Source organism: Pelodiscus sinensis, chromosome 8, assembly GCF_049634645.1.
Source record: "Pelodiscus sinensis isolate JC-2024 chromosome 8, ASM4963464v1, whole genome shotgun sequence".
In the NCBI taxonomy this organism is placed as follows: Eukaryota; Metazoa; Chordata; order Testudines; family Trionychidae; genus Pelodiscus; species Pelodiscus sinensis.
The window spans coordinates 42,965,897-42,984,377 of NC_134718.1; the positions used below are offsets into that span (position 1 = coordinate 42,965,897).

At 39.0% G+C, this 18,481-nt stretch overlaps 1 protein-coding gene across 10 annotated transcripts in view; it reads left to right on the plus strand.

Moving 5' to 3' along the window:
* Positions 1-18,481, plus strand: part of CPEB3 (cytoplasmic polyadenylation element binding protein 3) — a 186,834-nt gene that overhangs the window by 50,006 nt on the left and 118,347 nt on the right. For 5 of the 10 annotated variants that reach the window (XM_075935178.1, XM_075935180.1, XM_075935187.1 and 2 more), the window contains one exon: positions 8,817-8,976. In XM_075935178.1, coding sequence (XP_075791293.1) covers positions 8,817-8,976 — 160 coding nt within the window. The remainder of the gene's footprint in view (positions 1-8,816; positions 8,977-18,481) is intronic. The other 5 variants (XM_075935181.1, XM_075935183.1, XM_075935188.1 and 2 more) reach the window with 1 other exon arrangement.

Here is an 18,481-nt window from a genome sequence, read left to right on the forward strand (position 1 = left end):
AAATTCTGATCAGAGCCTGAAATTACACAGTTATTTAATTTGGAAATATATTTCTCTGCTTATTAAGGTGGTGGAATATGTGGATTCCGTATTATAATACTTATCTTACAAACTTCCTTATCTTCCTCCATCATTGAGCAGCAGCTGTGGATTCCTTGGAGGGAGAGGGAGAGGGAGAGGGAGGTGAACAAATCAAGAAAATCTCAAACCATCTTTTTCTTCTTGTCAAATATAAAGCCACTTTTCACATGCAACAAGCAGAGAGTAAAGTGATGCTTTGGAGGGTCGCAATGTGGAGTCCATTATGTCTGTGCATTAGGAAAAGGGGTGATTCAAAAGAAAGGGGGGAAACAAGATGGTATCCATGCGCAGCAGAGAGATTTGCTGTTGGTGACACATAGGAGGTGTCATGAATCTCTTTAAAAGGGAATATAATTGATTGCTAAAGCCCATTTCAGTTTCACAGATCTAGTTGAAAATGGCATGTGTCCCAGGTAAGGTGTTCACTGCTAGGTTCTGTTTTCATGAACTATCTTGTCAACTGGTGTTAGCAACTCTGTGTGTGTTGTCCCAAGATCTGCAGCCACCCTTGAGTTCCCCAAAAACTAAAGAGCTTCTGGGATCTTGTGGCTTTTTTTGCACAAACTTCAAGTTGTTTTTGCAAAATGTGAGTTGTGGTTGAAAGGAAGAACCACCACATAGAATGTCAGTAAATAACTTTACATGGATTGTTAGCATATAAAATTAAAATGGTTGTAGAGGAAGTTTTAAATAAGGGCTGGGGGAAAGCCAGTGGGTACAGAGAAGCATATGTTTTGGACAGAGACAATAGTTAGGGAAGGATTTATTAACGGAGATTCTCTATATTTTAGTAAGGAGAGGATTGAAGTTGATAAAGAATAAGTAGGAATTTAAGAGAGACAATAAAATGGAAGAGTCTCGTTCAGTTACCTCACATAATGGCAGACAGTGTTGAATTTTATTAATGATTGTGTACCAAGGCTAGCAGTGTATATACTAAGATTTGTGAATTGGAGTGCCTAGTATTAAATGAGGCTATTAATGTAATAGATGGAGTAGAATTTTGGTTTGATGATGATTGAGACATAGTAAGTCCGGATATTAAGCTACATGGATCATTGGTTTGCCCTGGTATGGCAATTCTTATATCTAAATTACCATTTTTTAAAAATCTAGTCTTCCTTTTTATTTCTGTTTTCACTTTGAAGAGCAAGTCCAGGTGGATTTTATAGTTTCCTTAGTTTTCTAGTACATATTTGTGGAAGCTAGAATTGTTTTCTTGAAAAGACCTGGTAATCAATAGTGAAGGATCTTTTTGCATGTTTATCAGTGTATACACTTTGAATTATCTGTACTGGGAATTCTGCTTTTTTCCTTATCTGATCTAAATCTGTTTAAATGAGCCTTTTAAAAGAAAATGGTTTGAGACGTTGGATTCTTCCCTTAATAACATAATTATTTCTTATAAGTTTAAAATATTCTTTAATGATTGATTTCAGTTCATGAGTTTTGTACCCAGAAAATGGTTTGAAGCCAAATTAAATTTAAAAATTGACTCTTATGATTGATACCTGAATTCTTAATTTGTAAATTTTTGTGACACTTTGTAGATTATGGTTTTATTTTATTTTGATAACGCAATGTCTCTTAAGAATCCATTTGGCAAGCATTACAGAAAATACTAATATTTTAAAGTCAGAGGTGCAGTTCTATTTAAAATCTCATTGTAAACTAGCAACCACTGAATCAGGTCTCTCAATTGAGCATTTTAAATATTGAAATACTTGAAATGATATCTTTAGTGTTTAAGTTTGTTGTAATGAACCTTCTGGGTCACTGTTTGGGTAACCTACCGCTCTTGCTGGCTGAACTAGAGGGATGATAGAGTCTAGCCAGTAGAGGGTTCTGCTACTAACTTCAACATGGAACCATTAGTGGCTCTATAATCTCCAGAGTGTAGGAAAATGCAGTAATATCCTCAGATTAGAAGGAAACCAAGAACTAAAGATAGAGGCTGTATGTGAGCTTGAGCTGGAACATCTTGTGAACCTGAAGCAAGGTCACAAGTAGCAGGCAATTTGAGAGAGAGAACACTGAAAGCTGAGACTTAGGCAGTAATGTAGTTTATTGCTGTGAAAGGATTACAGTAGCAACAAAAGTGAGCTTCTAAGCAGGTGGTGTGAGGAAATTGCACAGTTATGTGAAGGAATCCCAAGAAAAGAGTTTAAGTAATTGTGCCAACCATATGTCCCCCCCACCCACCCCCAGCAGCTCTAGAAAGGTAACCCTTTGCTACTTCTTCATAACTCCTAACTGTTAATAGGGATCCACGGGTATGCTTGCACTGCAGTATAAGCCTGGAATCAGGCTCAACCCAAATCCCACTTGAATCTACACACAAGTCTGCCTGACTCAGGCCTGAGACCCAGAGCCAAGTAGGGTGGAGGATTTGAGCCTGGATCCTATGAGAGGCTCAGGCCCAAACTCCATTGTTTTGCATAAGGAATTGTATAGTAAATTGATTCAGAGGAAACAGAAACAGACCATCTCCTCCAGTTCAAGTACAGTAGTTCTGTGTTTAAGGCTTCCATTTTATTCTGACTTCTGTGCAGCAAACACATTGAACTTTCTCCTGCAAATGCAATGGTAATCAGTCAGAGAAGTCCTTTGCCAATGCTGCTGCCTCCTCGTCATGAGAGCACAGCTGTGTTTTGGTGAATTTGATGTGAAGTAAGCAAATATTCCAAGAATGATTACTGGTACCAGAAACCAAAGAAGAAACTGGCATCATTGGGGATTCACCAAACCAGTGATCACTGCAGGGAGAGAATTAAATGGCTCAAGACCAACTATTGGAAAGTCAGTGATGAGAACTACACTATTGGCAACTTGCTGTCTTTCTGCCTGTTTCCTGAGAAGTCAAACTGGGTGTTTGGTACTGCGCAAAGCACATATCCATGACCTTTTTGTGATATCCTGGTCATCTGTGATGGTGACCGTCTCATTCGTGAATCCAGTACGAGACTGGAGGGAAGCCAGCAGGCATTGGATAAGGCTACTGAAGTGACTTGCCGAAACCAGCCCCCAAGGAGACTTAGGCATGACAGCAGCAGATTATCCTGGTTCTCTCTATTTAGAGAAGCTTTTTGATGCCATCCCTGGAGGGAACAGCCTGCTGCAGAACTGTCAGCAGAAATGCAAGGGACAGAAGTCACCTTGGAGTATGGTAAGTTTCTGTCTCCATGGTTTTATTAGTATAACAATGGGAGGGGTTTCGTGTTTGAGCCAATACAAAAATTAATACCAGCCTCTAGTAGCAGCATGTACTGCTGATGGTGGATTGCATGCCAGCAGCTTAGCGTCCCCCTTCACCATCAACACCATCTGGAATTCAAAATGGAGATCAGGAAGTACAAACTATGAAACAAGCATTTAAAAACAGAGTTTTAATAGAAACTCACACATTCATGTGACGATGTGCCAGGGTGTTAAAATATGAACTTTATATTACTTTTCCAGTTGTTATGCTGTTCTGTACCAGCCCAATGGTTTTAACAAGATTCCTGTAAATAGTGACCTACATTGGGAGGGAGAGTGAAATGCAGTATATTTAAGCTAAATGTAGTCCACGAGTCACAAAATAATTTGTCCAAAATACAGTTGGGGGAGGGATGTGTGAAATCCATAAATGTGCTGAAGAAGTAGCAGGTTGCTGTGGAGTTTTTGGCAAGTCAATCTTAGCATATGTGTTTGCATGCAGTCATAATAGGCAGTATCTGAAGCTGTGAGGAGGTTGTAATCTTTGGAGATGTTAACATGACTTCCTACTGATTGCCTCACGTCTTTTGACCTAATACCAGGTTTTGATAGCTGCAAACTTTTCCTGTAGCAAAATCTCCAGATAGGCAGACACATTATAGAGAAGGGTATATTTTCAGAGAGTCACACTGATACATGTCTGCCCATAAAGGTACTGTTCAGTCAGCCCAAGTTTTAAATTTTCTGTGGCACATATAACCAGCTTGCAATGAACAGCTTGGAGTAAAATATCCCTTTGCCATTCTGGAACCACAATAATTGTTTTGTCTTCCAAAATATGAGTGTGTGAGAAGTGTTTTGAGAAGGCCATATGTAGTAATCTATAGTCCACCCTTTCATACACTTCCCCCCCCCCCCAACCCCATAATGGTTAGCAATTTCTAAAAAAGAATAATTTTGATTTTTAATGTACACTTCTTTGTACACTCTTTTCACTGCAATTAACCAAGGTTGTGTCCACAGAGCTTCTAGGATCCACAGCATTCCCCTCTCAGCATATTGAAATTTAGTTTTACAAAGAGTCGGGGTTTTTTTGTTTTTTACCCTGACATTTTGCAAGGATTTTTCTTATGCTCATGAATGGAACCATCTGAATTACTGAGATGAGATAATGTACTGTTTTATGTCTGATTGCAGGTCCCTCAGCCTGAACTGGCCATTCTACCTCAGTAGCTCAGGCACAGTTGGGCAGAACTCAGGGTCTCAGAACCCTCATGGATCAGTTGAAGCGGAAGTTTTACCTTGATGAATTTACACTTGACGTTCTCTGGACAGGGCCAGTAAGCAGGTGCAGTACTAAAGAGAGAAAGATTCACCTCATGTGGAAAGGCACAAACAGGCTGCAGAACTTGAGGGAAGAATTGCAGTGAGAAAGCATCACAGTCCCTAGAACAGGAACATCACTTGAGGGAGGAAGACCAAATGCTGCAAAAAGAACTGTTTGTGAGGCAACTTTTTCTAATGGTTGCAAGAGTGCAGGCTCCAACTGTGTCTGCTTCTGAGCTTGAGTCCCCTCCACAGTACCATATACTACAGACCAGAAACACATCAGACAGTTCCATGACTGGGTGGCATATTCAGCTAAGACTTAAGAACTTCTGGACATAGCAAAATATCCACTTAAATCTTTCTGCTGACCCCCCTGCCCACCGGCAAGTCCCCACACACATGGGTGGCACCATGTGCCTTCTAAAGAAAGGGAAAACATACCAGAGGATATGCAGAATTTGATTTGGAGGCACTGGGTTCACTGTTCATACTGTTCAGTGTTTGGCTTACGCATTTTGTTTTATTACTGGTTGTGGTGTTTGGTTTTTATTAATGTTTTGATGTTCTAATGAGATCTGTAATGTAAAATTTTGGGTTGTGTGTAATGCATCCATATTCACAAATAAAGGCTTTTATTTAATTAAGAAAGCTTATTATCATTGCTAGGTCACATCATACATATGTTTTGAATCATAAAGATAAGCATATGGCAAGGCACAATAGTGAGGTTGTAGCCTTGCAGTCTTTCTATATGTCTGTGTACAGCAGTCCATAATGTAAATGTGCTGCCTGCTTCCATAAAGTCATTTCATCCCTATGAAAAATCCATAACAATCAACTCCCCATTCACTGTATACAGCGACAGTATGCCCTTTTCATTGCATGATGTGTTAGTACCACATGTACTGTAAATATTGCTGTACAAAACTTCATGAACTTACTATTCTCCCTCTTCCATTGACTTATGCAAATCCAAAAGGTGGGAACACAGAGTATCCCAGATTTCTGTTGCCTTGGTGCATCATACTCCAGCTGTGATAGGTGTATTAGTTCAGCAATCTATTATGGTCATAGCTCCATAATACGGGCAAAAGGCTCACATTTGGTTACACAAAAATGATGAGGAGCCCAGCAAACCACAATAATGAGGACTGCATTGATGTAAACAGCACCAGCAGAATTTCAGTCTGACAATCGCATTCAATGACCATTCTGGGCCTGCTGAGAATGTAATTGAGCATTCTTTTGGTAGGCCATCTGAGGTCAGGATATGATTTCATAAGACAAGGTAAAGGGGAGGTATATAGAGTCCCCAGGATGATAGTGGGGACTCCAACTTCATTTATGACAATGTCATTTGGTGGGAATAGTGCCTCACCCTATCTATGTATGTGGACTCCTGGTGATTGAAAAGTAGTGGCATTGTGAACTTTTCCATGCAGCCCATATTGGCCTCCATAAATCAGCCTCTGTAGTCCACCAGGCCCTGCATAATGATAGAGTAGTACCCTTTGTGATTTATGCGTTCATGTATTCCTAGAAGAGGGCAAGGTTATGAGCATGAGTCCATCAAGTGCACTGGTGCAGTTTATAAACTCCATACTTTCAAAACCAGCAGTTTAGTTCAGGGATATTGTTTATGCCATCTATCTTTGGCTAAATCTTATGTTTGATTGCCACAGAAACCAACTACCCACAGTTGACTTTCCAACACCAAACTGCTTAGCAAAATACTTGTAGCAGTCTGGGGTTTCCAGCTTCCAGGTGGTTATAGCAGCTCAATTCTGGACCAAAATGACCATCCATAGGAAGTATGCCAAATGTAAGTCAAGCTTATCAGAAAACTCCATGTGACATCTGGATTCTCTGCTAGTCGTGCCAGGTCCACGTAAAAGGGGGGAAATCACATTAAATATACTTTATAAGTATTGCTGCTGCTTTCCTAAATATTCTGTACTTAATTTCCTGGCCTGCATGAGTGATTTTGAGGTTTCAGAGCATGCAAGATAATTTTGAATTTGTGATTCTTAGGTCTAAGGCAGACATTTATTCAATTGGCATAGAGGAATGTTGAAGCTCTTTTATTTTCTGGATGTGGAAGTAAATGTAACACAGCACATTAGAAAATGATGCTTTCTACTACCTTCTTCTGCCTACCTCTTCCTCCCTTTTCGTCAGTTACAGTGTGAATGAATTAGCTGAATATAAAGGTTCAGGTTTGTAGGACATTCCCCAATTGATTACAATGAAGTATGTGATGCATTAAGTTTAAATGAAGTTTTATCACTCATAAAATCCTAGAATGTAGTGATAGAAAAGTCTTATAAGATTACTCACTCTATATCTTTATCAGCAGCATTGTGCCTTGCCTAACATTTGAAAGTGCTTTGTCTTAAGTTTGAATAACATTGGCAGCAGGGATTCCATCACTTCCTTAAAAACAGTGATGGGGAACCTTTTTTAGGTGTGTGTTGGGGAGTCAATAACCCACAGAAAAATCGGTTGGGGGCTGTATGCTATGGGGGGGGGGCGCTGATTTTGTGTGCTCCTACCCCACGGTGGGGCAGGCGGGGCAGCTGGAATGCCAGCACAGGCAGTCTCAGGGGCTGGATCCAGGTGAGCCGGGGGCCCACCCCTGCATAAAATATTCCATTGTCTAATTGACTTTGTTGTTAAAACTTTTTCTTGGTATCCTGCCTTAACTGTTCCTTTCATCCTGTTACATATTATTCATATTATTCTTCTCAAACAATTCTTCTATTTCCTTTATATTTGTGCCCTTCCATTGTGTAAAGATTTTCAATCCTGTACCCTCGTAGTCTTTGTATGTATAATTTTAATTTATTAGCCTGATATGCTTAAAAATTAGAGACACTATTTATTTAAAGAACCTGGAATCCTTTACGTAAAGGATCATTGGTTTTTCTGACCTCTTAAATTTATATATTCTAATTATGTGTATGGGGCAGGGTGGAATTCTACCTAATTTTGATCTAACTTTTTCCACCAACTGGGTTATGCTGAGTATCCATTCTTTATTAAATACTATCTCGTAGTGGTAGGATAGTTAGTGGATTAGATGGCTGATACAGTAGTGTCATCTTTAAGCACATAACCTGATGTCCTTCTGTGAAGTCAAGACACAAATTTCTGTTGCCTCATGTTAAATTTTCAATTTAAAATGTGCAATTATACCCATTGTATGACTAGAAGCTGTATCAGTCCAGGTATTAGACAAGGTGAGTGACGTATTACCTTTTAGTTATGATGTTCAGAGTATCTTTCCCAGACTTGAAGAAGAGTTGTTTGTAGCTCAAACTTGTCTCACCAACAGAAGCTGGTGCAATGAAAGATATTACTGCACCCACCTGGTCTGTCTGATTGTACCCATTTCTGCCCTCAACAAATCCATAAACAGTAGCTATGCCTTTATAAGAAGAACTGGAGTTTATTCTCCAGGTAATATGAAATTTATCATTTTAATTTGAAGACAAATTCATCCTTAAAGATTCAAAAAGCAGAACATAAATAAAAATATTCTCAAATTTATAAGGCTTAATTGTGATATTTAAAACCAATCTCTTGAGGTTTTTTTGGAGCCTGATTCTATTTCTGAACACTTGAGGTTGGAAATATTGCCCCTCTTTGCTCTCTTGCTGTGCCTTGCACACAGTTGTATACCTGTTTAATCTAAGGATTTGCCTATGCTGTGTTAGACTTCTATAGAGGAAAGCAACAATTCTCCTCTGGAAAGCTCTGGCTGCCTATGTACTGATTGCTTCTGTACCACATATGGTCAGACCAGCACTGTCAGAAAATGAGGGCAGAATCTGGAAACAAAGAAATATAATTTTAATGAGGCATGTCACTCCTACCCTCCTCCCCTAAAAAAAAAATCCCACTGTGTGGGAGAGGGAGTTATTTCCAAACCCCAATGAAATGTAGAGAATATTATTAGAGTAAGAGCTGTACGCATCCGTTTGGAGAGAAATGTGTTATTTTTAGAAGTCCCATGTATTATTCCGTTTAACAGTGTATTTACATATGTTCACAATTATTGTTTATCTTGATTTTATTATAATTGTTAAAGTATCATGGAGGAAAAACCAATAACACGTAATGCTGAAATAATACAATATACAAAGTGTGCTTGTATGAAATGACTACATTGTAACAATGTTTTTCTTTCTGGATTTTTTTTCTTTTAGGACCGGAATAGGCCCTATGACACTTTTAACTTGCACTCTTTGGAAAATTCCTTAATGGATATGATAAGGACTGATCATGAGCCTCTGAAAGGTAAACACTATCCTCCCAGTGGCCCACCAATGAGTTTCGCTGATATAATGTGGAGGAATCATTTTACAGGTTAGGAATATTCATACGTCCATGCTTGCTTGGTGTTTAAACAAAAATCAACTTTTCAATAATTGCTAAACGTTTTCCACTAGTAAACCAAGTGGTGAATATTTAACGTTGCTGTTCTGCCATCTAAAAACAGGACTCAGTAACCTCAGATGATAAAGACTCAGCATGCATAAATATAGTATACCATATGTTAAGATGATTGTGATGTAGTGGGGGTGCCTTGCTAGGGCTGTGGCGACCTCTGCTGTCTGGTCATTATGCAAAGGGGGCTCCAAACCTGTCTGACCAGCTACCCCCTATGGGGAGAAACAAAGGAAGGTGGAATGCCGCCCCTGGCTGGGGGGCAGAGCTGGAGGAGAGTTAGTTTTTCTGTCTGGGAGCATGGAGGAAGCAGCCTCAGCAACAGGCTGGGGGGTTTAGAAGCCAGACCTCCCACCCCATATCAAGGGGGGCTGAGGCATCCTAGGCCTGCCCTGTAACCTGGTGACATCTGTGCTGTGCTGTATTCTGGAGAGGCAATAAACTCCCTCTGTTCTACCGGCTGGTGGAGTCTGTTCATGCCCTTTTGGGGGTGCAGGAGGCGGGCGACCCCAACGCGCCGTCACAATGATTAATTCCAAGTTTTAATTTTATAGAGGTTTGTTTCTGTTTTCTGTCTTAAAAATTGCTCAATAAGGCTTTCAGCTTTAGCTTTCCATTTAAAAAAAGAAGCTGTTTACAAGAGGCTAGTTTATTTTTTTTTTACAGTAATAGACCATTTTACGAGTTGTTAGTTTAGATCACCATATTCTAACATATCCTTTTTATTATTGTTATTAAAACAGAATTTAAGACTATCTCTGTATAAAGAGATCATGTGTGTGCTAGAATTAAAACCCAAATAGATGGATTGGAAGTAGTGTAAGTTATTTGCTTGGTGAATGCTGGGAAATTTGGATGCTGAAAAATATTGGCTATTACTACTGCTGCAAGAGCAGATCTGTCCTTTCAACTTCAGGGTATAGATGAAACTACTTCTACCACTTAGCTGATGCCACATGAATGAGAAGGTTAGGGAACTTTTTTTTACTAATTCATGATAATTGATCTACAGAGCCATCAGTCTCTTCTGACTTGTTAAACTTGGGAATAGTTCCACATCCTTGTTTCAAAATTTCTAAGGACTTTTACTTTCAGGAAGGAAATTAAGTCTCTGCAGTGAACAGATATTGCTCTAACTGCAAATATTACCCAATTTTATCTCCAACAATTGTAGTTACACATGCAGAGATAATGAAAGTATTGGGTGTAACTGTTCAAGTCAGCATATTGTACTAGATGGACAAGTATTCTGTTCCTATGTGTCACCTCCTCATTGAGCGCCATACACATGAAATCTTGCATACTTGTCTGATGCAGGAATTGTATCTACTGTGTATAAATCACACTAACAAACATTTCCTTTTGCTACATCTCTGTAACCTTTTTTCCCCTTTGGGTTCTTTTTACCTCTTTCAAAACTCAAAAGTTCAATTCCTTCAGTTTGCTACCACTACACATGCAGTCCTGTGTCACAGCCATACTTTGGAGTTTGTCAGCACCATCACTCAACTGTCTGAGTAGGTGAGAGACACAAAATGTTGCACAAAGTGCTTTCACAACAGTGCCAGTCTGGAGACCAAATAGTAGTGGTCAGACTTGGATCTCATACTTGATCACACAAATATTACTACAGTTTCTAGGATACTTTTGTACATAGCTTAAGTAGCTCTTAAGAAAGTGCTCCATAGATAAGGTGTCTCCATCTTTTCTATAGCCCAGTTAATCCACCAAGAATCTTTGGGAATAATCAAAATATATCTTCAAGTAGGAAAATACATATGTAAAAATTGGACTAGAAAGGTGTTGTGGGAATTACTGTCCCTCCAAAAATACTTATAAAATTTACCAGTATCATTTTATCTAATGATTCGTAATGTGTTTTGTGTTAGGTCCTTTAAAAATTATTAAAAATGGGAAAGCTACTTCAGGCAACAGTATTACAAAGAGAAATAGAAAATAGCATGTATATATTGTAACACTATTAATGGAAAAGAATAGCTTATGTTCATTGTAGCAGTAGTGAGGTATGTATGTATTTTTCTAGCAAGTTATTATACATATTATGGCAGGTGATATCCCACAGATAAACCCTTAAAAAAAGTAGCCACCACTTTTTCAGCAGCGTGGTCATTTCTTTTTAGTACACTGATGTAAGTGATGAAAATGAGATTGAGTAGACACCTCAACCCGAAGTATTTTTCACATATTTAATATAACTTTAATCCCTGCTAGGTCAGTGAACCATGTGAGACCATATCAAAAGGCATACTAAAGTCACTATATATCTCATCTACCATTTCCCACTATCAACAAGGTTTGTTTCCCTGTCAGAGAAAGCCATTACATTGATTTGACATAAGTTGTTCTTGATCAATTCATGATGATTCTTACTTATCACCTTATTATCTTCTTATCCATCTTGTTTTCTAATATCCTGGGGCTGCCATAGCTACAACTGCACGGCATACAACAATGGGGATACTACCCATTTTAAATAGAGAGCTAAACATGAGGCTATTCAAACTAGATGGATAAGGTGAATGCATATTTTCAAGTGCGCGGTCTGTGTTAGAGAGAGTCAAGTCCCCAGCAGAGTCTCTGAAGAAAGACTAAAGCAGGGCTACTCAGCTTTGGAAGCCTCAAGGGCCACAGTGATACAGCACATGCCGAGGGCTGCAACTTAAGTGTAGTTTCATATACATGCAAATATATATGCAAATAGCTTTTTTCACACTGACGGTCATGAATACAAAGATTAAGGCAAAACTACACAACACACAGCCCCCAGTTAAGTCAGTTCTGCAAACATGATTCTGGGATGCATTAACAAGAGTGTTGTGAGCAAGACACAAGATGTCATTCTTCCGCTCTACTCTGCGCTTGTAAGACCCCAATTGGAGTATTGTGTCCAGTTCTGGGCACCGCATTTCAGGAAAGATGTGGATAAATTGGAAGTCCGGAGAAGAGTAGCACAATTATTAAAGGGATAGAAAACATCTTATGAGGGAAGATTGAAAAATTAGTTTTGTTTAGTATGGAGGAAAGAAAACTGGGGGGTGGCACAGTTTTCAAGTACAAAAATGGTTATTACAAGGAAAAGGGAAAAATTGTTCTCTTTAACCTCTGAAGAAAATAAGAAGCAATGGGCTTAAATTGCAGCAAGGGTAGTTTGATGGACATTAGGAAAAAATTCCTAACTTTTAGAATATTTAAGCACTTGAATACATTACCTAAGGAGATTTATGGAATCTCTGTCATTGGAGACTTTTAAGAGCAGGTTAGAAACACCTGTCAGGAATGGTCTTGATGATACTTAGTCATGCCATGAGTGCACCAGATTGGACTAAGATGATATTTCAGGAACCCTTTCAGCCCTATGCTTCTGTGTATTAGGTACACAGACTCACAACAATAAATATTTGAGGGAAGCAGGAACTAATTTTTTCCAGTGTTAATGATCTAAGATCCAGGTGTCCATGATGAGACTGGTAAGTTAATTTCTAAGTAAAACAGCTACCATATGTGTGAAAAGCTAATAAATATATCTTTATGTGGACTACAAAAAACATTTCAGAACAAGCAAATCTGAATCAGTTGTCATGCATAACGTTTTGTTTTCTGTGCAAGGGTCATTACCAAGTCATCAACAAGGATGGAACATGTTCTCCCCAGCCAGTTAGAGCTGATAGGTGGAGTTTCTCACGGATGCTGCTATCCAGGGCCAGCACAGGGGAGAAATCCAGAACTATCAAACTGCAGACTTAATCTATGATGGCATGTGGCCGTAGCCAAATAGTTCTTCCAAGTGTTTCCCTCTGCCTACAAACATCATCTGCCTTCCTAGGATTCAACTTGAGGATTTCTTCTTCTGAAAATGCTGGAGTATGTTCTGTCTTACTCAAACTACTACAATTTATTTCATGGATAGCAAGTAACTCATAGTAAATGAAAGTTTCAGCGATGGCGGGGTGATGTCCACCTCCTGAGAGTAGTTGTAAAGGTATCATTTAGCTCATTAGGTAGAGCTACCACTTTAAAATCCAAGCATTCCAAGTTTGTTTCAACTGAAAGATTTCTCCCAAATTAGGGTACCTTTGATTTAAGAGGATCACCTTTCCAATTAATGAATTGGTCACCCTTGGTAAATTAGGCTAATTCTCTGAAATTACTTTTGCTAGGATATACTAATATATCAGTTAGCATTATTAATCATATTAGTTCGTCTTGTACAATCTTTTAAACAGATGGGAGAGGTGAAAAGAAAAATAGCAAAAGCACTGTTTCTGGAAAATAGAGGCAAGCATTAGCTCATTCTAGTAAAAAGTTTCAATCTGCCTTCCAAACTATACAAATCTTGGAAGCTCAAGCTTGTTGCAGAGGCAGCATGACTGTTTCAGAGAAAATGTCAGCCTGCCACTGGGCAATGAACAAACTCTTTAATAAATATTCAGTTTTCTTTCAGGGTGCTTCTACACAGCACCCTAAACTCACCCCAAAGATACAAATAGTGTATCTTATTTCAAACTATTTCAAAATACCTTATTTTGAAATTTGGCAATCTACATAGCGCCAAATTTCAAAATAACACACTATTTTAAGCCATCCCTTATTCCTCGTGCAACAAGATTTACTGGGATGGCAAAAATTTCAAAATAATGGGCGGTTTGTGTAGATGGCAGAATCCCAAATTAGCTGTGCAGTGTAGACGTACTCTCAGATGGCCGAAATATTTTCATGCTCATGTAACATTTTGCTCCGAGCACCACAGAGCCTCAGAAATCTTCGGGGAAAGTGGTGTCTCCTGAGGCCCCAGGAACCCCATTGTTTGCCAGTAGATTTTTGAAGCAGACTTAATAAAAGAAGTGTGGTCCCAAACTGCTTCTGCTCCTTCCTTTTCAAGAGCCAGATGGCAATTTTGGGATTTTCTCGCTATACCTAAAATGTTTTTTTGGTTTTGATATTTACCCCCTGAGGAGTGGGGGTGGAGAGAAGGGGGATAGAGAGTGTTTCCAAATTCCTTTTGGTATATTTTAGTTGTGCCATTACATATCTAGGCTAAGATTTAAAAAAAAAAAAACAGGACCATAAAGTTAGGCCAAAGATCTTTGTCTTAGTTTTTACTTCGAAGTAGGGTTAATCTCTTCTCTCCTTGGAGATATCTATGCCCCTTCTTGCTTTCCTATTGGTTCTGTGTAGGGGGAAATCAGTTCCTAGATCGTTGCTTTTTAGTATAGGTCTTACAAATGCAGTGAAAGTGACGTGCATTTCTTCGTTCTGACAAGGTGTTTGGCCACTTTGTGCTGGGATACTTTGAGTTTATTTCCTTTGGGCTTGGTGCCAACAAAATTGGTAGTGGACTGGACAGGATTCTCAACGCCAATCTGGAAAAGGGGCAGGGGGGACTTTGTGTCTAGAGATTATGTAATTGAATTATTTATCATGGCACTGCCTATGCAGGGGACTTGTTCAGCTTTGCCTGTTTTCCTGGTCACTAGGATTTCTGGTCAGGCTCAAGAGCAGGAGGGCAGTGGGGACAATTGTTCTGGGGCCCAGTGATTCAAAGGGTCTTAACAAATGAAGCACTTACCATGCACCAGGGGTAATCTAGTGGCTTTCAAGATGAGGTTTGGTATTGGAGCATATGAGACCTCACAAAAGATCTACAATTACACATTTAATTATTATAGCTTGCTGGGTACAAGAGATGTTGCGTTTGGGTTTAGGACTTCCCGGTGTTGCCTCTCATCCCCTTAGATTACCGTAAAATCTCAAATATAATGAGATGTTGCGTTTGGGTGCACCAATGTATAATGTGCACCCTGGCTTTTGAATCTTATAATGAAAAAATCTATACTCCTATATATAATGCTCACCCTGAATTTGCTGTATTTCCTGCCTTTTTCCATTGCTGGTTGATTGCATGTGAGCGTACGACTATATAATGCGTGGCATTTCGATGCTCTTTGTGATACCATGAGTTGTCGACGATCTTACACTGCAGCTGAAAAACTTTAGGTACTTAGCTAGGCTGAGGCTCATGGCAACAGAGCCGCCAGCCGCGAATTTGATGGCATAGCAGAGTTGAACATTCGACTTTGGAGATGGGTAAAAGAGAGCCTGCAAGCGATGCCTCGGACCAAGATGGCTGAGTGAGGTCAAAGCGCTGCATATCCGGAGATGGAGGCCAAACTGCTTGAACGGATTACAGAGTGTCGACAGCAAGGCAGTGGCATTAGCACTCATTTTTTGCAATGGTCAAAACCTTCACTCAAACCTCCACAATGCTAACACAGGCAGGTCTAAAGCTTTGTATGGCTGGGGTGATCAGTTCATACATCGGCATGGCCTATCGGTCTGACAATGAATGACAATTGCACAGCTACCCGTGGACTCTGACGCCAGATTACTACAGATCCAGAAGTTTATCATAAAACTATGCAAGGAACACAGGTACGACCTTTCATTAATCAGTAATACAGACCACACAGCTTTAAATTTCGATAATCCTTATGATAGAATGCTAGAAGTGAAGGGTGCCAAGACCGTACCAATTGCTACCACAGGGCATGAAAAGTTGAGGTATACCGTTATGCTTGCTTGCATAGCCGACAGAATGAAGCTGCCACCTTATATCGTCTTTAAGCGCAAGATCATGCCAAAAAAGTTATGTTCCCGAAGACTGTTTACGTGCGTGTTCACCCTAAAGGCTGGATTGATGAAGCTTTAATGCTTGATTGGCTACAGACAGTTGGGGCGAAGCGGCCGGGTGGACTTATGAGAAAGTGGTCTGTAATAGTTTTGGATGCATTTCATTGTCATCGTATGCCTTCAATCAAGAAAATGCTTCAGCATGACAAAACAGACTTGGCAATTATTCCTGGTGGAATGACCAAAATGTTGCAACCGCTTGATGTGATAGTTAACATGCCAATGAAAGATGCACTATGCAGGAAATGGAACACCTGGGTGTTGGAAGGTGAACATACATTTACTGCAGATGGACGTATGCGAACACTGACGCTGCAAGACGTGACCCAGTAGATAGCAGATGTCTGGCTTCAACTTGATCCCACTATCATAAGGAAGGGGTTTCTGAAATGCAGCATTTCTAATGCAATGGATGGCAGCAAGGATGATGCCCTGTGGACGGATGATGCGCGCGATCCGAGCAACGATGAATTAGGCAAAGACGACAATGACTTGTATTACCTGGATGAAAATGTCAAGGGCTATACCCCAGAAGACATTGCTCGTCTGTTCAAGGAAGATTATAACAGCGAATTTGAGGGCTTCAAAGATGAGTAGAAGATCAATTTCTCTCAACGAAACAGAGTATTAATATATTTGCATGTCTGAACTAGAGTATTGATTTACTTTTACTTACTTTTTTTCAAAGTCGATATGCTTGCTTGTCTATGGTAATAAAATTCAACTTCACATCTGGTGTCCAGCAATTAATTAACTGACACAGAACTGCCAAAATAAAACTTTAAAAAATAACTCACATATATAATGCGCATCCTGACTTTGACGCTAAAAAACCTGGGAAAAAAGTGTGCACTATACTCGCGATTTTACATTACTAATCTTCCTTAGGTAAAATTGCTCAGAGCAGATAAGATCTATTAAACATGAGGGCCTTGGAAGAAGTGCCTCAGCCATACAGAAAAAGAGGCTTCTGTTCGTAGACACCAGGAGGCATATTCCTTAAATCTGATTATGCAGAAACAGCACACTCAAATCATGGTTTCGAAGTTGGATTTTACTACTTCTGATAACATAGAAATATATGTATACTATTTTCTATTTCCCCATTGCCCATGTTAGTTTGTGATTGTTTATTTGAGACTGAGTACATATACATCAGATACTCAGGAGTATCTTGTTTGGAAAGCGTAAGCATGAAAGTCCTTCCTTTCATCTAAATTCTCAGTGCTATATCCCATTACTGTTGCCTTATGTATTTAATATTATGTTGTTTGCAAGGGTAATAGAGGGGCTTACCTGTTTTTAAAGACCTTACTGGGTTAGTGGGGGCTAATATAAAGCACAATATTCTCTAGCAGAGCTGTTATTTACCTCTATATATAACAGGACCCATATAATTAGCAAAAAATCAACTATTTTTCTCTTACCATATATTTATTCTCCACCAGAACATAGCTTTCATATTTTAGTCAATAAAAATATTTTAAAATTTTTAACTCTTTGTAATTTGAGGTCATTCTGTACAAATAGATATTTTCCTATGGATGAAAATTTTGTTTCTCATTAGAAATCTCTTTTAGAAGCCAAAAATAAATGGCTGATCTCCTTTAAAAACAAATGTGGTTTTGAATACATTTTTAAAGGCCATGTTGTGGTATCTTAGCTTCCAGTATTCTGAGACTTAGTCAAGAATAACATTGGAGAATAAATCTCTGTAGTTGGTATGGCAACTGAAGAATCTATCTAATTATTATAAATTGTATATTTAACAGCTATTCCCTTTCCAGCCGTATAAATAGCAACAATATTACTTTTCTAGTCCTTTTAGTGATTCCATAGGGGTCAGATGTCCAACTGCTACAATTATTTAAATTTGTTTAGTTTATCCAGCTATTTTGTTAATTAATCTCATAGGTCCTATAATATCCAAGTTGTCTACATAGGTTAGGGTACAATGGAATCGGTCCCAGAGCGGACAGGTAATTTTCCATCCTACTCTTCAGCTAACTGCTGACATTTACCTTGAAGTCCACTTTCTGTTCTAATTCTTTGGAGGATGCTTTGGCAAATAAATTAGTCTTGTGGCATAACCAAAGGAAGGTTGACAGGAAATGAGAGGATCAGATTTGTGTCCTTGCAGTCTGCAGCTGAACTATATGTAAGTTGCACTAAAATTAACAATTTCTCATTGAAATTAAAAATGAATGTTCCTAAATTGTTTTATATTGGAATCTCATCTCTAAAAGTAATATTCACAAGTCAAGTCTTCACAACACTTTCTGTAGGAAAAAATACAGAAGAACTTTAGTTGTAGCAAACTACCCATTTCTTAATGTCTCATTCCCTTTCATACCCTACCAGTATCCTTCCTGCAAATGTTGATGAAGAAGGGACAGTGAGGAAAAAAACCTGAGATTAGTGCAATAGTTTGTTCAAAGGGGAAAAACATACATATTTCCTTTAATCTTTGCACTAGACCAAAAGGCTTGTTGTTTTTTCTTTTTCCACCTATGTGTGGACACTTATTGCCATCCTGGATCAAACAAATGGTCCATCTAGTTCAGTATCTTGACTTGGATCATTGTGCTGGAAGATTTTAGAGTAAGTTGAAATAAACCACACAGGAGGTGACTATGGAATAACCTGCCCACAAGGAGAAATTCTTTCTATGCCATCGGAGTTTTCTGGTTTTACACTGAAGCATGAGGGTTTATAT